At 47.3% G+C, this 16,731-nt stretch overlaps 2 protein-coding genes across 3 annotated transcripts; one reads left to right on the forward strand and one right to left on the reverse strand.

Moving 5' to 3' along the window:
- Positions 1 to 6,230: 6,230 nt before the first annotated feature.
- On the forward strand, positions 6,231 to 13,346 carry MCTS1 (MCTS1, re-initiation and release factor). 2 transcript variants are annotated; one of them, XM_026035949.1, is made up of 6 exons: positions 6,231 to 6,277; positions 6,779 to 6,931; positions 7,678 to 7,775; positions 8,853 to 8,986; positions 10,048 to 10,115; positions 12,198 to 13,346. In XM_026035949.1, the coding sequence occupies exons 1-6, from the start codon at positions 6,267 to 6,269 to the stop codon at positions 12,277 to 12,279; spliced, it is 546 nt and encodes a 181-aa protein (XP_025891734.1). In that variant the 5' UTR covers positions 6,231 to 6,266; the 3' UTR covers positions 12,280 to 13,346. The 2 variants fall into 2 exon arrangements, with proteins under 2 accessions (XP_025891734.1, XP_025891732.1); XM_026035947.1 differs by lacking the exon at positions 6,231 to 6,277 and adding an exon at positions 6,443 to 6,531.
- A 1,918-nt stretch (positions 13,347 to 15,264) lies between these two features.
- Positions 15,265 to 16,574, reverse strand: C1GALT1C1 (C1GALT1 specific chaperone 1). The gene has a single exon (XM_026035946.1). It carries the CDS (start codon positions 16,572 to 16,574, stop codon positions 15,624 to 15,626), a length of 951 nt encoding a protein of 316 aa, XP_025891731.1. The 3' UTR covers positions 15,265 to 15,623.
- Between the last annotated feature and the right edge of the window lie 157 nt (positions 16,575 to 16,731).

Raw genomic sequence — 16,731 nt, forward strand, 5'->3', positions numbered from 1 at the left:
CAGTTTCCGTTCTCTCTCTTTTTTTCTTTTAACCTGGTATTAATTAGAGAAAGGTTTCAGAGCCCAGAGCATCAAGAATAGGAGAAAACGATGCCTCCGCAACGTCCCCGGCTCCAAGGTGGCCAGGTCGGGTGCAGGCTGGGCTGAGGAGTGCAGAGGGACACGTGTCCCTTTCTGCCACCCCATGGAGCACCGAGGGCCAGAAGGAAAAGGCTGCCAGAGGTGGCGTCAGGATGCAGCAGTCCCTCTGCCCCCACCCTGTCTCTGTCCCTCCATCCTCCAGCCGGCTGTTCCCAGGGCATCCAGCTGGATGCAGAGCAGGGAAAGGAGGGATGTCTCGGAGGATGGATGTCCCCAGAGGGGTGCCGCCCGTGGGCTGCGCTGCTTGGCGCCTGCCCCCGCCAGCGCCGAGCGCCGCTGGGGCTGTGAAACCGCAACCAGGAACTGCTCGCTGCGCCCAGCGCTCCCGGCTCCCTAAAAATAGCGTGAGGCTGGGGTGCTGCCGCCCTCGGCGCGGGGGACGCGGTGGCGGGGGGGGGTCCCGTCCCGTCCTGGTGGCGCCTCCACCTCCCCGCCCGCCCTTGCACCCGAATGTGGCCGCGGCTCTGCATCCGATCCGAGCAAAACAAGGGCGAGCGGAGCCGGGCGCTGCTGCAGCCACCTCGGAACCCTTTGGATTCGGGAGCTGACTCCTCCTTCCAGCAAGGCCCTGGACAGAGGCCTCTTCATTGCAGAGGTGAAATGGGAAAGAAGGAGCGCACAGAAGCAAGACCTATCCTCCCCATTCCGGTGCCTATAAAGCAAATCCCTGCCCAGCAGGCAGGGACCTTTAAAGATCCTTTGTAACTTCCAAGCTTGGCTCAGCTTAAATCCAGGATGGAGCTGGCTCAGCCTGGCTGTAGGCCCTGCAGCCCAGGCCCCTGCCCAGTTCCCAGCCATGGTCTGTGCCCAGGATGCAGGTTCAAAACACTGGGCGCTGCAAAGTCCACGTCAGCCACAGATTCCCTCTCAGCCTTTCTCTCTAGTGCTAGAGGATCTCCCAGCCCAACACTGCCCCTCTGCAAACAATCCTCATGCACGTTGCTCTTCTCTCGTCTTTTCCAATAAGCTCAGCAGAGCTCCACCCGGCTCCATCTGCACCCAGCCCCTCAGGATGATGCCCTTGCCCGGAGCTCACCAAGGCGCTGGTCGGGGATGGCTGGTGCAGCGAGGAGAGGCAGCACGAGGAGCCTGGCGTGAGCCGCGCTACCCCGGCCCTTGCTGAGCGTTTGCCCCAGTGCAGCTGCTTTGCAGCAGCCTCAGGTGCTCCATCCTCAGCCACCTGCAATGGCCTGAGCTCTGGAAGGGGCTCCTGCTACCAATCCATCACCAAAACCCTGCTAGCTGCCTGGGGACACAGCAGGGAACAGATGCTAAACCAACTCTGCCATCTACTGACTCCCCGGGCTCCCTTCCCTTCCTCCCTGCATCCCTCCCTTCCTGCATCCCATGCACCAGGGCCCTTGCTCCTCAGCAAGGCAGCTCATAGCTACAAGGAGAGCAGAGGAGCTCGTGGAGACGGTTTGTGGGCTGCTCTGCACCAATGCCCCTCTCCAGAGAGACACAGTCTCACAGCGCAGCCTCCGGCCTCCGAGCCGCAGGCCTCGGCACCACGGGGCTCCTTGGCAGAGGAGGGCAGTAGCAGCGCGATGCCAAACACCAAACTCAGCCTTGGGGGACAAGTTCTGCCCCCCATGCAGCCCCTGGGGAGGTGCCAGGTGAGGGTAGACACCTACATACCAGGTGCACCAGCACGAGGTATTGCATTCTCCAGATAGGAGCAGCCCTGGGCTCACACCGGGAGGCAGCGACGGTGGCCGCTGCTCTGTGCCGGCCTTTCCTTCAGGGTTTGATGTGTCCCCTGGGAGGACATGGCCAAGGGCAGTGCCACGCAGCTAAAACCCTGGGAGCACAAAGCTAAAACTGTGTGTATGTAGCCAGGCTGACACAAACTCAGTGTTTTCCAGGGCGAGAGCTTTTCTTTTCACCGCAGGGCTCAGGACTGTGCAGAGGCAGCTCTCCGGCCTCCTGGCGCAGCACTGCCCTTCGCCAGGCAGTGCGTGCCCAGGAAAGCAGCTCTGCCCGGAGCTGCCCGGCGCCACGCGGGGCTTCGCACGCAGCCTCTGCCCTGTGTCTGCATCCGCGTCTCCCCGCGCTAGGCTCCTCCGTCGCCTGCATTTCAGGAGCGAAAGGGGCTTGTGCAGGAGAGGACCACGGCGCATCCTCTCCCACGCACTCTTTGGGAGCACCCAAACCACATCCTGCCACAGGTCCGAGAGCCTCATTGCTATGCAGCGCCCCCCATGCAGGGTGTCCCCACGAGGCCGGGGGAACCTTGCTAGCTGCCACTGGGACGCAACAGCAGCTCGGGGCTGGGAACACAGCAATTCCTGCCCCGGCTCCTCCGAGGAGCCAAAGGGAGCAATTTTGCACAGCACAGGGCTCACCATGACCCCTCTAAGCCCTTTATATAAGGAGAGACATTTCCGAGAAGGGTGTCTCCAGCCTCCGTGCATGCTCTCCCTGCTGCGTGGGCAGGATGCCTCCCGGCCTTCCAGGAACATCATATGCATGAAATTCTGCAGACCCTCTGAACTTGTGGACAAATTTGCTGCTGTTTCTAGGTAGAAGCAGCCTCCCTGGCAGATGTGCAGGACTTCTCAGAGCTCGCAGAGGCACCGTCACCCCAGGAGCCACAGCTCGAGGGCAGATCTAGAGCATGAAACCCTCCTGTTCCTCTTGCACTGCTGCCGGTTTTCAGAGAGGGCCCCCAAGCCGCAGCGAGATGGTGCAAACGAAGAGCGACTTCCCAGGGCGCGCTCTGCGGTTGCTTGCACCTCGCGCCCAGAGGGCAGTGATGCCTCAGCACACGGGTTGCATCGTGGCACTGCGGCCGTGGGACTGCTCCTTGGCAAGCTTGGGCTCTCAGCGTGGAGCCCCGAGGTCCTCAGGAAGGGCCACGTCACCTCCCTTCTGCTCTGCTGGGCAACAGCACAGGAACTGACAGGAGAACCTGGGGATTAAGGCTTTGCCAATGAACCACCCAACTTCATAGCTTCTCTTGGCTGGTGGCAGATCTCCACCTACTTCCTTGGTAGAGGAATATTCCTCCTTCCTATATTACATATAATCGAGGCACTCAAGAAAGTATCATCGCTTTGCTGAGCCACAGAAATATTGAGTGCTCTCAGCCTTATGACCATAACTGGGGGGACTGTGTGGGAAATGGCTACGTGAGAGAAAGGAAAATTAACTCAAAGCACTTCCCAGTCTCAGCATCATGCTCCCTCGTCCATCAGGTGCCCAGATGGATGCATTAAACCTTCTCCATCCAGACCTGCAGGCACCAGGTGGAGAGATGACCCACTGAGGAGGAAAACAGCCCATGTTAAACTAGCAGTTGGCAGCCTCTTGCTGGCTTATGGAAAGACTGGGCATTTTTTTTTGCCTGGATCATTGCAATGCGTAGAGGTGAAAAGGATTCAAGTTATTGACAAGCAGATCTGCAAAGCAGGACACTGGCTTTCCCTTCCTGTCTGTGTCCTCATGTGGTGTTGCATAAGTCAGTCAACCAGTCTCAATTTCATCTCTGGTAAAATGGGACATCTCCTTATTAGGGTTGCTAGTGCTGGGACAGCTAATGGTCCAGACAGCCAAATATATTCAGAATATAAATACAAGTATTTGGAAAAACATCACCATGCCAGTTCTAATCTTAAGAGTTTATTATTTCAGGAGAGGTTGTAACTAGAAGCAAGGCTGCAGGAATAGCAGAGCTACAAATGTACCCAGAACTGGATGGCACAAACCTCAGTGAAACACACCCAAAGTGCAAGAATTGCTCCACAAAGCAGAGCAATTCCCAGCTTCTCAGTTCAGGTAGCAGACACAGCCTACGGGGAGTTGGACCTAACGGTGGATTTACCTCTTGCTTCCTCTTGCTTCAGGAGATTCTCTAATGGAAACCTGCTGGAAACACATTGCGAGCAAAGGGCTTCTCCAGGGCAGGATCTAGGGTATTCAGAGCCTGTATCTTCCCACACCAGGTCTTCAAGGTATGCAAGGGGCTCCATCAGCCTGTGCACACTGTTGAAAAATAAGGAATGACTCTCCCAGTATATTTAGTTCCTCTCCCTGCAGATCTCAGCCCTCCCCAGAGCTCCAATTGCTTCCCACTCTTAATGAGTTGCTAAAGAGCGCTTGTGTCCCTGCCGAGTTCTTGGCCAGCAAATTTGCCAAAGAAAACAAAAAACAAATTCTTGAAGAAGCAAGCGGAGTCGCTGAAGCTAATCATCACCGGCTGCCACAGCATGTCTCGCGCTTTCACACACACTGCTCCTCACATCTGCTCCCGAAGCGCTCGCTGCTGTTAGCCAGGGCCCTGGCTGCAAAGGTGTCTGCATGCAGTGCCACCAACCCCAACGGCAGCCGGGATCTGAAGCAGGAAGGTGGATTTTCCTCCATTCCCTCTGCCACCACATAACTATTAACAGAGAATGCAGCGGTCTCGGAGGTGGTCATCAGCATCTTTAAAAGGGGGCCTCTTGTTTTTTTTTTTCTTTAGTTTTGCAATCAAGAACATCAATGGAACTGAAAGTAGGTTCACACCACAGTGCCCACCCATGCAAAACTATGATGAACCACAAAACCAGGCAATTACACAACCTTCTGCTGCTGCTAACCAGGCTCCTCTTCCCAGCATCGGCTGCTGCTGAAAATGCACTCAGAGGCTTTTAGGGGCAGAAATGACCTCTTGGCCCTCTTTTGCGAGAAAAAGTATCTGAGCTTATCCTGAAGGGCAGAAACACAGAATTCAGGACTCTAATGCCGAGATCTGATCTCCGAACAGTCCTGCAAGCTCCAGGATTTCAGCCAAGCAGCTCCTAAATCTCCTTCTCCCGCACCACTGAGTTAAGAGGGAAGATGTGAAGCGCGTTCTGCATGACCGGGACACGCAGCATCGCATAGGGCAGCTGGAGAAAACTCGGCTCACAGGTGCCTCCGAGGAGCAAAACAGAAAAGGCACATGTAGTGCAATGTTAGAAGTCTGAAGCATGTTTAAAGTGGCACGTCTGAGATTCCTTCTGTGGAAAATAAAAAGATACTTTAAAAAATGATTATACTTTCAAACGTGAATTTCTCAATAGGACGATGCTGGTCTTGAAGACAGGTTGCATGCTGCTCTCTACAGAGCCTCTGCTGCAGCCCTGCTCGTGGGTTCCCTGTCCTTTGCAGGAGAGGTGGAGCGCTCTGACCCTGCTCCCCTGGCTGCTCTAGCCTCCTATTTGAGGGGCAACCCACTAATTATGAAAAACTAATTGTAGTTTTGGGGTAAATCAGGTCGTTCAACTAGTTTAGTGTGAGAAGATGCTGTCGTGAGGAGAGCAATGTGTTGGCAGCCCAAGTTAGATGTAACCTGCTGTGGCATAAGATAATTTTTGCAAACTGTGAGTAAAATCGAGTGTGTGTATGGGTCAGGAAAGAAATGATTTTTATTATTTCCTTTGAAGAATCTTCTGGCCTAGTGTAACTGACTGAAAGTTTAGGTAGAAAATAAGCACTGATGTTCAGCGCAGGAACAGATCTTATTTTGGTGGGGATGTAGCTCGGATTATATTGCCCTTTCACACAAGCCTCTGTGTGGTTATCTGAACTGTGCAGCTTGCTGGTCAATGCGAATGTTTTAACATTGCACGGACCAGCAATGAGAAATCACTATAAAATATTTCCCTCTGATACCCATTGGTGCCTGCTGAGGTTTAAAGCAGTTGTGTCATAGCTAAAACTATGCAGACAGGCTTTTCTGGTTAGAAGAACATAGATAAATGCAGGAGACTGCAGGGTGCCGGGCTGTCTGGGGTGAATTTCTCAAACTTTTAATCCCAGTTTTCCTGAGCCTTTGTGTGTCATCCCCTATGAAAGCCCGTGTTGCGACGCCGTTGTGGCGCCGCGTTTCCAGCGGGACCGCTCGGCGCGGCCGTTACCTCACGCGGCACCAGGGGGCGACCGTTGGGCGCGTGGCGAGGGAGGGGCCAGCGCGCATGCGCGGGGCGCCGCGCGGGCTGCCGGGAGATGGAGTTCCCGCCGGAGGCTGCGCGCGCCGTGAGCGCGCGACGGGCCGTAAAGCGCGCGGCGCTTCCGGCTGGCGCGGAGGGCAGGGCCGGGACGGGAGCCTCGTGCGAGGAGCCGCCGCCCGCGCCGCCCGCCCGGCCCCCGCCGCCCCCAGGATGTTCAAGAAGTGAGTGCGGGAGCTCGGGCCCGCCGCCCCGACCGGGCCCCGCCCCCCGTGCCCAGGCCCGGGCCCCGCCGCCGTCCCAGGTCCACTGCTCCGGCTCGGCGCCTCCGCTGGCACCCGTGGCGCTGCTCCTGTCCCTGTGGCTTTATTCCTGTTTTTTTTTTTTTCCATTTACTTATTAATTCATTCGAATGGGGACCGTTAAGTGACATTAGGAGCAGTAAAGGCTCTGTTATGGGTGTGCGCCAAGTTTTGAGGTAAAACTAGGCCGCTAGAGAAGTGTATCTGCCCCCCCCTCCCCAGCCCAGTGTTGCAGGGGCCACATTTAAGCTCCCTGAACAGCCCCTGGGCCCGGAGGTTGGGCAGCAGTAACACCCTGCAGGCAGCTTGCCCGCGTTCCTTAATGCGCAGCCCAGGAGTGGCCTCTCTTGGCAGCAAATTCTGCTTTTTCTTCTTTTTTCTTTCCCCTCCCTCTTTTTTAAAATACTTTCTCTGTTTTAACAGATTTGACGAAAAGGAGAATGTATCAAACTGCATCCAGCTGAAGACATCGGTTATTAAAGGTATTAAGAATCAGCTCATAGATCAGTTTCCTGTTATTGAACCATGGCTAAACCAGATTATGCCAAAGAAGGACCCTGTCAAAATAGTAAGATGGTAAGTTGTTTTGTTGTTGTTTTTTGTTTACTTTTTCATCTCAATTTATGCTTTTAAGGTATTTAGATTGCTTTGTCTGTGTACTCGTTTTTATAGTAGATTAATTGAATATTTTTGAGAAGTGTGTATTATTTCTTATAACAGTGCATATTATGACCAAACCATAAAAGCACATGTTTATGCTTTTTTTGTTAGGAGGACATTTGCAGGAAGCAAAAATTTCACTTTGTAGTCAGCCCATCTACAACACATTTGGGGGTTCTTCAGCAATCAATCTTTCAAGGGAAGAAGCTTTCAGCTTTATGGCTACAAAAGCTCAACCTTATTTGGATAGCCTCTGCTAGCATTATTTTTCACTAACCTTAGGCTTTTATATATGAATAGATTTTTTTTTTTTTTAATGTGATTATGTGATTTCATTTTTTGAAATCTTGGGTAGTCTGTGTGTGTATATATGTATTTTTGCTCTTATATTACTCTTGTATGGAATTGGGAAGGATGTGGAAAACAGAAAATTGCTGGATGTTTTTCTGCATATCTTTTTTTATGAGAAGAAAATGTGCAGGAGGCAAATGTTGAAGAATACGGCATACTACAGGATAATTTTTTGTTCCATTCTTTCCTATCAGTTTACTGTCTTAACTCCTAGATGCTAAGACAGACCAGATGGAATGAACTGAAACAGTTAAAATATTAAAAAGTTAATTAGTTCTTCAAATAACTTTTTTTTTTTGGTTTGTTTGCAGTCATGAACATATAGAAATCCTCACTGTGAATGGGGAGTTGCTGTTCTTCAGGCAGAGAGAAGGGATTTTTTACCCAACACTAAGGCTACTCCACAAATGTAAGTTTTGTGAGGACAGCTCTGGGAGGAGGGTGAAAGGGGATACTGGATGAATCAGTAGGACTTCTGTATTATTGGATTCATAAGAATTTTCTTACATGCATATATAGTTTCCAGAATAGATCTTAAGGGTAAATTTGCGATTAGATGATGTACTGTATTGCTTTGATATTTCAGCTCCCTGTATGTTTTGCTTTGTCCAGAATTTATTGTAATGCAAGATGTTAATCAACCCAAACTTTTTAAGAATTAAATTGCACAAAGTGCTATAAATTCGGGGGAGAGCTTTCCCTAAGACCTGAGTCTAAATTTCTTGTTATTAGGACTCTTGCCCCATGCTGTATATTTTTATTCTTGCAATGTTCCTTTAATCCCTCTCTCTCTCTTTTTTTTGTCTTTTGTTGTCTTCAAATGCTAGTAGGTTCTTTCTACGAAAACATTGCTTAATCATTAGTGTGTGTCTTGTTATTATGCTTCTCCTTCAAGAATTTATGCTGCATGGTTTTAACCTGTTAAAACTTGCTGCCGTTCTTGACGGTGTTGCTGTGGTTCTCATGAGCTCTGGTGTTGCTAAAGATGGTACTCAATCTCCATATTTGAAAGCTGTTTTGCACAATTCAAGCAGTTGTGTACACTTGAGGAATAGCTGTGAGCGCTGACAGTCAGCCTTGAAAAGTTATGTCTTTTGCCTTTTCTGTCTTAAAAGCTTAAAATTATATTTTTAAGAGGTTATTACCTGTATTTTTGGGTATTCAAGACTCCTTGCATGTGGGCACTTAAGTGCTTGTTTTAATTTGTAGAACGTTGTTGAAATTGTTGCTCTGCGTAGAGGCCCCAGATGTTTGCAGGAGGCTTAGTTTTTTGATTGATCTTTGGTTCTGAGGAAAAAAGACGTGAATGGTGAAAACAGAAGTCCTGTCCTTTGGGGACAGTACTATGCCCAGGAGCTCTGTAGCTGCTTCTCAAACTCCTCACTCTATCCGTCTACCCCTTCCAGTCTGACTTGGTCAAGAAATGTTCATATTGTCATATTAGTTGTAACATACTCATTGTAACGCTGTGTTTTTCCCCTCCTAGATCCATTTATTCTACCACATCAGCAGGTCGATAAAGGAGCAATTAAATTTGTACTAAGTGGAGCAAATATCATGTGCCCTGGCCTGACATCTCCTGGAGCAAAACTTTACCCTGCTGCCATTGATACAGTTGTTGTATCCTTTAAGGATGAATTGCTGCTTGCTGCGAGATGAGTGAATGTCTTTGTGTTTTCTCAACTGAGGATAATGCAAGTTACCCTGAGTTGTAGCAGTATTTCACAGAATAACTAATAGCCTGAAAAGACATGCAGATAATGTAACGTTACTTTGGCAAGTAACTTTGTTATTAATTCTTTCCACTTACTGTGGTGTTCCAAACCCACAATAACTGTTCCTGCTTCACCCACTAGTGGGTAGGTGGAGGCCATTTATGAATTTATGCAGAATTGTGCAAAGAAATGAGGTACAGTGGAATCTGTGCACTCCTCCCTTAGTCTTTTACCTCTACAGTTGTAGAAGAACTTGGTCCTGTTCTGACTGAATGTGAAGAGAGGTTTGTGGCAAACTTTGCTGTAGTCAGGACTTTGCTCCACGCATCTGATGAACTTGTGTGTTCTAATTCACTCCTGCCTATTATCTTACTGAGAAAGGAACCACGAGCAAAAGCATCCCTGATAATCCCAAACTCTGCTGCTTTTGTTGTTAGTCAGATGCTGTAGGGAAGGATTAGCAGTTAGCATCTCATGTTGTTGAGCTTTACAAAAGACGCGTCTGATTTCAACACTTTTCTGGGTATTTTTTTGCTATTCCTTTGTACTCTGGGGTCTAAAAATAGACCTCTCTGTAGTTATAACCCCGTTCTGAAAGGGAGAGACTATCATCTCCTTGTCTGGCACAAAGAAATCAAGTATAGTGCTGGATATATACATATATATATGTATATAAATATATATAACTACACACACACGTGCACACACACATATATATACATACATACACACTTTTTTTAAGGTAATTGCTGTTTGACGTCGTTCTGTGTTCTCTGCTTGATTTTTCGCATGCTCAATACAGCATGTTATTTTGCTTATCCCTAAAAGCCAGTGCTCTAGAGTTATTAAAAGGTCAAAGTTCTATTAGGCCTTTTCATACTTTTTTGAGAAGTAATTTTTCTCTAATGTTATTGCTTTTATTTTTCAGAAATAGTTAAATCTGTTTTCCTTAGCAGTGATTTGTAGGCAATAATGGCAGAGGGAAAGCAACATGCATTATGTGTGGGAGTAATGAAGATGTCAGCTGAGGACATGTAAGTCTTTTAAAAATTGAAATATAATCTGTCCTGTGTCATAATTCCTACGTTAGTTTGGAGTAGAAGCACCACTGCCAAGGTTTCTGAATCTCTGTTGCAGCACATTTCTTTCAAATACAGAATTTATTTAGACCTTCATTCTGTTGATTAATATTAAATCTAGAGAAGAAAAGAGAGAATATCTTCCCTACTTATTTATCTACCAAAGCTTTTTTATGTGAATATTGATTTTTAAACATACAACATCAGCAATACCTTTGAATGTTAATATTTCTGCCTCGCTGATCATATTTTCTCAAAGATCTTGCTGACCAAAGAATTGTTTAGCAATTGAACAATAATGGAGCTACATGGAGTACTTGCTAGCTGCACTGAGCAAGAGATATCATTTGAATTGAGGGGCCGAAAACACTGAAGTGCATTTGTTTGCAGGGATAGCAGAGATTAAAGTCCTGCTGGCTCTTGGTTGACCAGCCAGGCTTTTCTCTGTGACCTTCTGTCTGTCTTCGCCTGGTTCCCACATGCAGCATTCCTGCCTGACATGCATATCTTAGCCAAGCTTCTTGTGAAGTGTCCATGCGAGGGATAAACATCAAGTGAAAATTACTGGAGAAGACCAGGAGGATGTTAATTAGAAGGCAGTGAATGGTAATTGTCCTTAGCATTCAAAATGCTACGTTAACAGGACTAAGTTAAATTCTTTTCTGATTTTTTTTTTTAAAGTTCAATGACTTGTAGCAGTAAGATGCAAGTTGCCCCCAGCAGGTCTGGCCTGCTTGGTTCCAGCCCCTTGCAGCATGTGAGAAAGGTGACTGGGATGAAAACAAGTCACTCTTTTCTTGAGGATAATTCTCAGGTGGGCCATGTGCCTGGGGTCACTGCCCTGTCATAGGTGCTAAGGGGTGCAAAGGGCAGAGCCGGAGAGCGTTAGTGAGGACGAGGGCAGAGTGGCACAGCGGTCACACAGATTTGGGCCTGCTTCACATGCTGAGGAGCTCGTGCAGTCCTCGGGATGCTTGTAGCCTCTTCAGGAGGCTCAGAATAGCTACTTGTCCTGACATGTGCGGCCTGCTCAACCTGGAATATCTCTAATCCTAATCCCGTGTTCAGATTCATCAATCTAATAATCTAAAATCCAGTTCCTGTGAGAAGCAGTAATAGAAAGGAGAAAAAAAATGCACGGAGAAATAAATGAAATGATATTTATCTGTGTAGTCTGTTAAAATAATGTTAGAATGCTATAAAGCTAAAAGCTGAAATAGTGTGATTTCTGTTGTTTGGAGTATAGTACATCATGTTAATTACTTCCAATAAGCCTTTTTTCCTCCTGTTTACTTTCGGGTGAGTTGTCAGGGTAATGGCATGTTCTAGCGTGAGTGCAATAAATTACATTCTGCAGGGGAATCAAGCCTCTTCTCAGCTCCAGAAGGTCTTGCTTATTGTGAGGAAGCTAGACTCCCATGCAATAGTCAGATGGAGAAAAGATGAGTGCAGGTTGGGTGGAGCTACAGCAGATGGTATTTCCCTGCTGATACGACTCAAAAGTTGTAGAGGGATAATCTCCAACTGCTGTAGCATGCAGCAAGTCCTTAGTGTGTAAAGCTAGCACTTGCAGTTCTCTGGGAAGCAGCCAGATGTCCTGCAAGGAGCAGCAAAGCAGATGGCCGGTGTTCCTTGCGTCAGTGGCACAGCTGGAGCCGCAACTGGTCACATTGTGCATGCCAGCGTTGCTTGGTGTCCCACCTCCTTGTGTGCAGGAAGGAGGGGCACTCACAACTGCTGGACTGATTTGATAGACTGTTAACAAAGCAGCAGCAGGTTTGTGAGAGGAACAAAGAACCAGTTAAAAAATACTGGTAATATGAAACCACTGGTGTGCAGTGGTTGCTGTCAGCCTGGAAGGAAATGTCGCCTTATCATACAGCAGTGTGGTTATGTGTAACAACAAATGTTGTTTCTTCTCCACCTTATGGTGATAGATTCTGCCTGTTCAATGATAAATACCATATTGCCACTTGTTGTCTTTTACTGCTTTAATGTTTAACCTGCTGACTAATACTTTTATACCTTGTCTTACAGTGAGAAGGTTAACAAAGGGATTGGTATTGAAAATATCCATTATTTAAATGATGGCCTTTGGCATATGAAGACATACAAGTGAAGCAAAAGGAACTGTGTTACTCCAAAGGAATGCACTTAGATTAAATGTGGACTGCTTTGTAATTCCTTTTGTTTTTAATGTGACTGAATGTACAAATTACTTGTTCTGTGGCTATGCTAAATAAATCAAGTGAATGCGAAAGTACTGTTAGGCTACAATAGTTTTCTAGGTTTTTTGTTATAGTTCTTAATTGTTTTGTGCTAAACCCAAGTCTTCAGTCATAGAAGATACCTGACAAAGATCATGCATAGACTGTGAGTAGAATGTTTCAAACTAACGAGGAGAAAGCCAAGAAATGTTTACATTTTATGCTCTTCTAACAGAGTAATATAAAGCATTTATGAAATATAATTAATACAGTGTATACAACTGACACTTTAGGGTTTTTTGCTTCTAAATAACATCTCTTTAGTCTACCTGTTTACTGAAAATGGAAACTTTTTTTAAACAGTTATTTTTAATCTAATTTATTAACAGCATTAACTTGAGTTTTTTACTTCAGAATTTTCTCTTTTTAAGATGCATCTATCGGCATAGGATTAATGAACTTCAGTTAGGTTTTTGAACTATAAATTCTTTTTAGCTATCTCATATCTAAGGAACTTTTATGTTTGAGTTTCTACCTGCCAACACTGATATCCCTCTCTTTACAGTGGAATTCATAGTAATGGTGGACATGCTCCAAACGGAATATGTGCCAGTCGGTGCCTGATGCTCTACTCCCTATTTGCCTCCTTATTTTAGGAGCAGAAACAGACCCACTGCATAACAAAGGCATGATATTAAAGTATGGTTGTTGGGGTAGCCGGGAGTTCCTTCTCCAGATGGAGCTGCAGAAGAGGGGTCTGTTTGTGCTGGCTGCCCTGCACACGTGTGGCTGCAGCACTCGCTGAAGAGCACTGTGCTTGTCCAGACACAGTGTCCCCACCTCTGTTCAGTGACTGCAGACCCAGAGCTGTGTGTGTGGAAAACAGCTTGTGCCCTGGAATTGTTTAATAAAGTAAGGAAACTTTAAGGTCTACCACTCATCACTCTGTCTCTGGAAGCATTTATTAATATTTCAAGCCTCTGTTCTAACACCTGTGTTTTATTAATGACAGGCTGCACTGTGCATGTAGTGCCTTGTCTTAGGGCTATACTGCATGTTTTATTTCCTTGCGCTGTGACCACTGCAGAACCCAGTGAGAGATCTGCTCAGTCTGGTCCTAAAGTTACAACAGGGGAGATGTGATGTATTCTTATATGTGCCTTTTTTCTTTAATTCCTGCAAAGATTATTTACAACATCTTAACAGAAAATAAGAGTATATAGCTGTTCACTAGTGTGAGAATACAAAAACTGGTTGTTACAGTAGTGTCCCAGGAAAAGGGAGTTCAGCCAGACCTTCCCTGTGGAACGCTGGTGAGCATGGAGCTGCAGTTTAAAGGCTGCTATCAATGTGTTCCTTGCTAGCACAGTGGGGAATCGGCACAGTAGCTTGCTTGGGGGTCTGAGCAGTTGTCTTTACCTTTCCCGTACAAAATGAAGGCTCTGTCCCCATTGAGATGAGTGGCGTTCTCATCAGGTCTGAAGCAGCCGGTTCACAACTGTGTTTTCCTGCAGCTGAGGATAGGAGGAGGTATCACAAATGGTCTGCTAAAGGTGTTGTAAGCTGGTATCTGTATCGCCCTGGCTGTTCTAGGGATTCTGTAGTAGCAGCAGTGCCTGGAATGCTCCTAGAAGTAGTTTACAGTTTCAGGACTGTAGTTAAATTTTGAAATGTCTAGCTTATCTAGCTGAATTTTGAATGGAGTAATTGATGTGTTGTTCATTGCCACTTACAGTGGTAACTTATCGAAAACTTTCATTGCAATTTCCAATGCATTTACTTCCTTAGGGGAAAAAAAAAAAAGTCTAGAGTTTTCCCTGTTGCTTTCTTGTGTTTTGAATCTGTTTTGAATCACTTGAAAAGAAAGGCTGAGAGTGCAAGCGTACGTTGCTTCTTGGTGTTGAAAATATCTGTAAATACATCTGTATTCTACACTTGCATTGGCAGCTTATCAGCTTCTTCCTTGTAGTACTACCAGCACCACTAGCATGAGAAAAATCTAATAGACCTTAATTGTAATATGCTTTTATATCAAGCATAACTTACGATGAACAACTACTCCTGTGTTAACAGGCTATCTAGCCCTGTTAATGTTAATTTGATTTTGTTTATCTTTCTTTTGGCCACTTAAGAATGAAAGTCCAAAGGTCACTTTAGAAAGTCTGTTAGGGTTGTTCTAGAACCCTGCTTGCTTCCTGCTCTTTCGTTAAAAATTGCACATAAGGTGAGAGGAGCCTGCGCACAGTGTAGCTCAAACTACAGAGTGTAGAGACGAGGCCATGAGATTTTTCTTGAGAAATTTTTCCATCAGTAGACACAGTTTTTTTCCTCTCAATATAAGTACTTCTCCCTCCTTCACTTACAGATAAATAGAAGCATATTAGCACTAGTGCTTTTTTTTTTTTTTTTGAGGGCAGGTTGTAAGCTTAAAGCATTTCAGAGAGGGAACCTTTTTTAATTGCGTGTTAAGACAGCATCAAGTAATGTTGGACAAGCCACAATTTCAGCACTGTAGGTTTCAGTGCCTAAGGGGAAGAAGATGAAATGGCTTCTCATCATGCTCCCTGAACAGGTTGCATAGCTTGATTTTACAACTAAAACTGGGATGTCTGGGTTGCAGTAAATGGCGCTTGATATACTTTCTTAAAACTATATATATGCTATATAGCTAGATAAAATTTCCTATCTCTATGTGCCCTTGGTTGTGGTCCCCCTGTGAGCAGATATGATGTAGTGCATACTAAGTTAATTCTTTTGCTGCTATTCAATTCTTAAGAACACGAGGCTATTCTTTGTGAAGAATATTTACCTTAAAGCAATGGAAATAGCTTAAAGTAAATGCCTGATAACAAATCTGTAGTCAGTTTTATTGGTACAGTTTAGAAAGATATAAAGACTGAAAGAATCCAAAGGAGGAAAACTTTGCAAAAATATATCTGTAACAGTAGACTAAGCTCTGGTTGAGTTTTCATTAATAAATATTTACATATACAAACACCCCCCCTATAAATTTAATTTCCTTTATCACAAACATTAACACCTCCTTCATCGTTTCAGTCCAGCACCGTCAAAAGCCAGAAACATTTCTGTATAAAAGACTTAGAAAAAAGTTCTCCTTTCCGCTTTTAAAATGAAAAGCTTTACCAAACCACTGTGCAAAAGTGTTCACCAGTACCATGATACAAAACACGACGGTCTGTCCCGCTGCACGTCCCAAGAAGGGCTGCCCTTCATGGCAAAGTCTTTGCGGGGAGCCTCAGTCGTTGTCCGAGCCCGGAGGCGGCAGGAAGACGAGCGCGTCATTGTACGTGTGGCCGTAGGGCCGCAGGCGGTACACGCCGTACATCATGACGTGCATGTGGTTGGGGGCCAGGCCGCTGAAGGTGACGGCCATGTCCGAGCAGCAGCCCTCGACCACCTGCTGCGGCTGGCTGGCCATGGCCTCCTTGATGAGCGCGCCCACCGACTTGGTGTTGAAGACGTCCTTTCCTTCCGAGTCCTCCGCGTTTTCGGCAAACACTCCCATGTACTTGAGGCAGACGGCGAGCTGCTTGTCCTCGGAAAGTTTCCAGATCATACCGCCCTGCTCTGGGCACTTGTCGGTGTCCTCAAAAACGGTGGAAAGCCGTCTCAGTGATTCGATGCTTAGGACGATTCCTCCATCGCCATCCACGTACTCAAGGTCACCAGACTTCACGGTGTGACCTATATAAAAGGGCTGTGAGGGGTCTTTTTTCAGCAAGAAATACTTGAGATTTTCAATAATGGCAAATGTTGTTGGGTGCGCAAGGAAGAACCAGTTGAACTCATTTTTATAGCGCTCGTAAGTTATTTTATAAGCTTTCCTCATCATCAGCCACATGTCGTTGGCGTCGAGGACGATGGAGTCGAACACCTTCACCTTCTCGGAGCTGAAGAAGTCGGCCTGGTCGCAGTGCTTGCTCCACGTCTCCTTCACGGCCGCCCAGTGTCCCAGGTCCTTGGGCCGCACCAGGATGAGGCAGTAGACGCGCAGGGTGCGGCCGAGCTGGGCGCGCTCGCCCTCCGACAGGTTCAGCACGTCCTCCCTGTTGGGCGCCTGCAGGTGGTGGTGCTCGTGGGGCCGCGGGCCGGCGCCCAGCCGCACGTGCCCCAGCAGCGTCACCAGGGCGCAGAAGAGGCCGCCCAGCACCAGCCCCTTCACGAAGGAGCCGCTTTCCGAAGTCATCGCGCTGCGGGGAGGCGGCGCGGGCTCCCGGCCGCCTCACGGGGCTCGCTCACCGCGGCTCGCAGGAGAAGGGGAGGAGACGGGAGGGATCAAGGGCGTGTGCAGCGGGCCGCCCGCCGCGGCCGCCACGTCGCGCCCCGCGGAGCCGGCCGGGGCC

Source organism: Nothoprocta perdicaria, unplaced genomic scaffold (genome assembly GCF_003342845.1).
Source record: "Nothoprocta perdicaria isolate Ctin4 unplaced genomic scaffold, notPer1 scaffold_17, whole genome shotgun sequence".
In the NCBI taxonomy this organism is placed as follows: Eukaryota; Metazoa; Chordata; class Aves; order Tinamiformes; family Tinamidae; genus Nothoprocta; species Nothoprocta perdicaria.

Bases quoted from the DNA above. Each gene is read 5' to 3' on its own strand.
- C1GALT1C1 (XM_026035946.1), bottom strand. From the start codon at position 16,574: ATGACTTCGGAAAGCGGCTCCTTCGTGAAGGGGCTGGTGCTGGGCGGC.
- MCTS1 (XM_026035947.1), top strand. From the start codon at position 6,509: ATGGGTGTGCGCCAAGTTTTGAG. The intron at 6,932-7,677 runs GTAAGTTGTTTT...GTTTGTTTGCAG, and splicing joins CCTGTCAAAATAGTAAGATG to TCATGAACATATAGAAATCC. The intron at 7,776-8,852 runs GTAAGTTTTGTG...TTCCCCTCCTAG, and splicing joins ACTAAGGCTACTCCACAAAT to ATCCATTTATTCTACCACAT.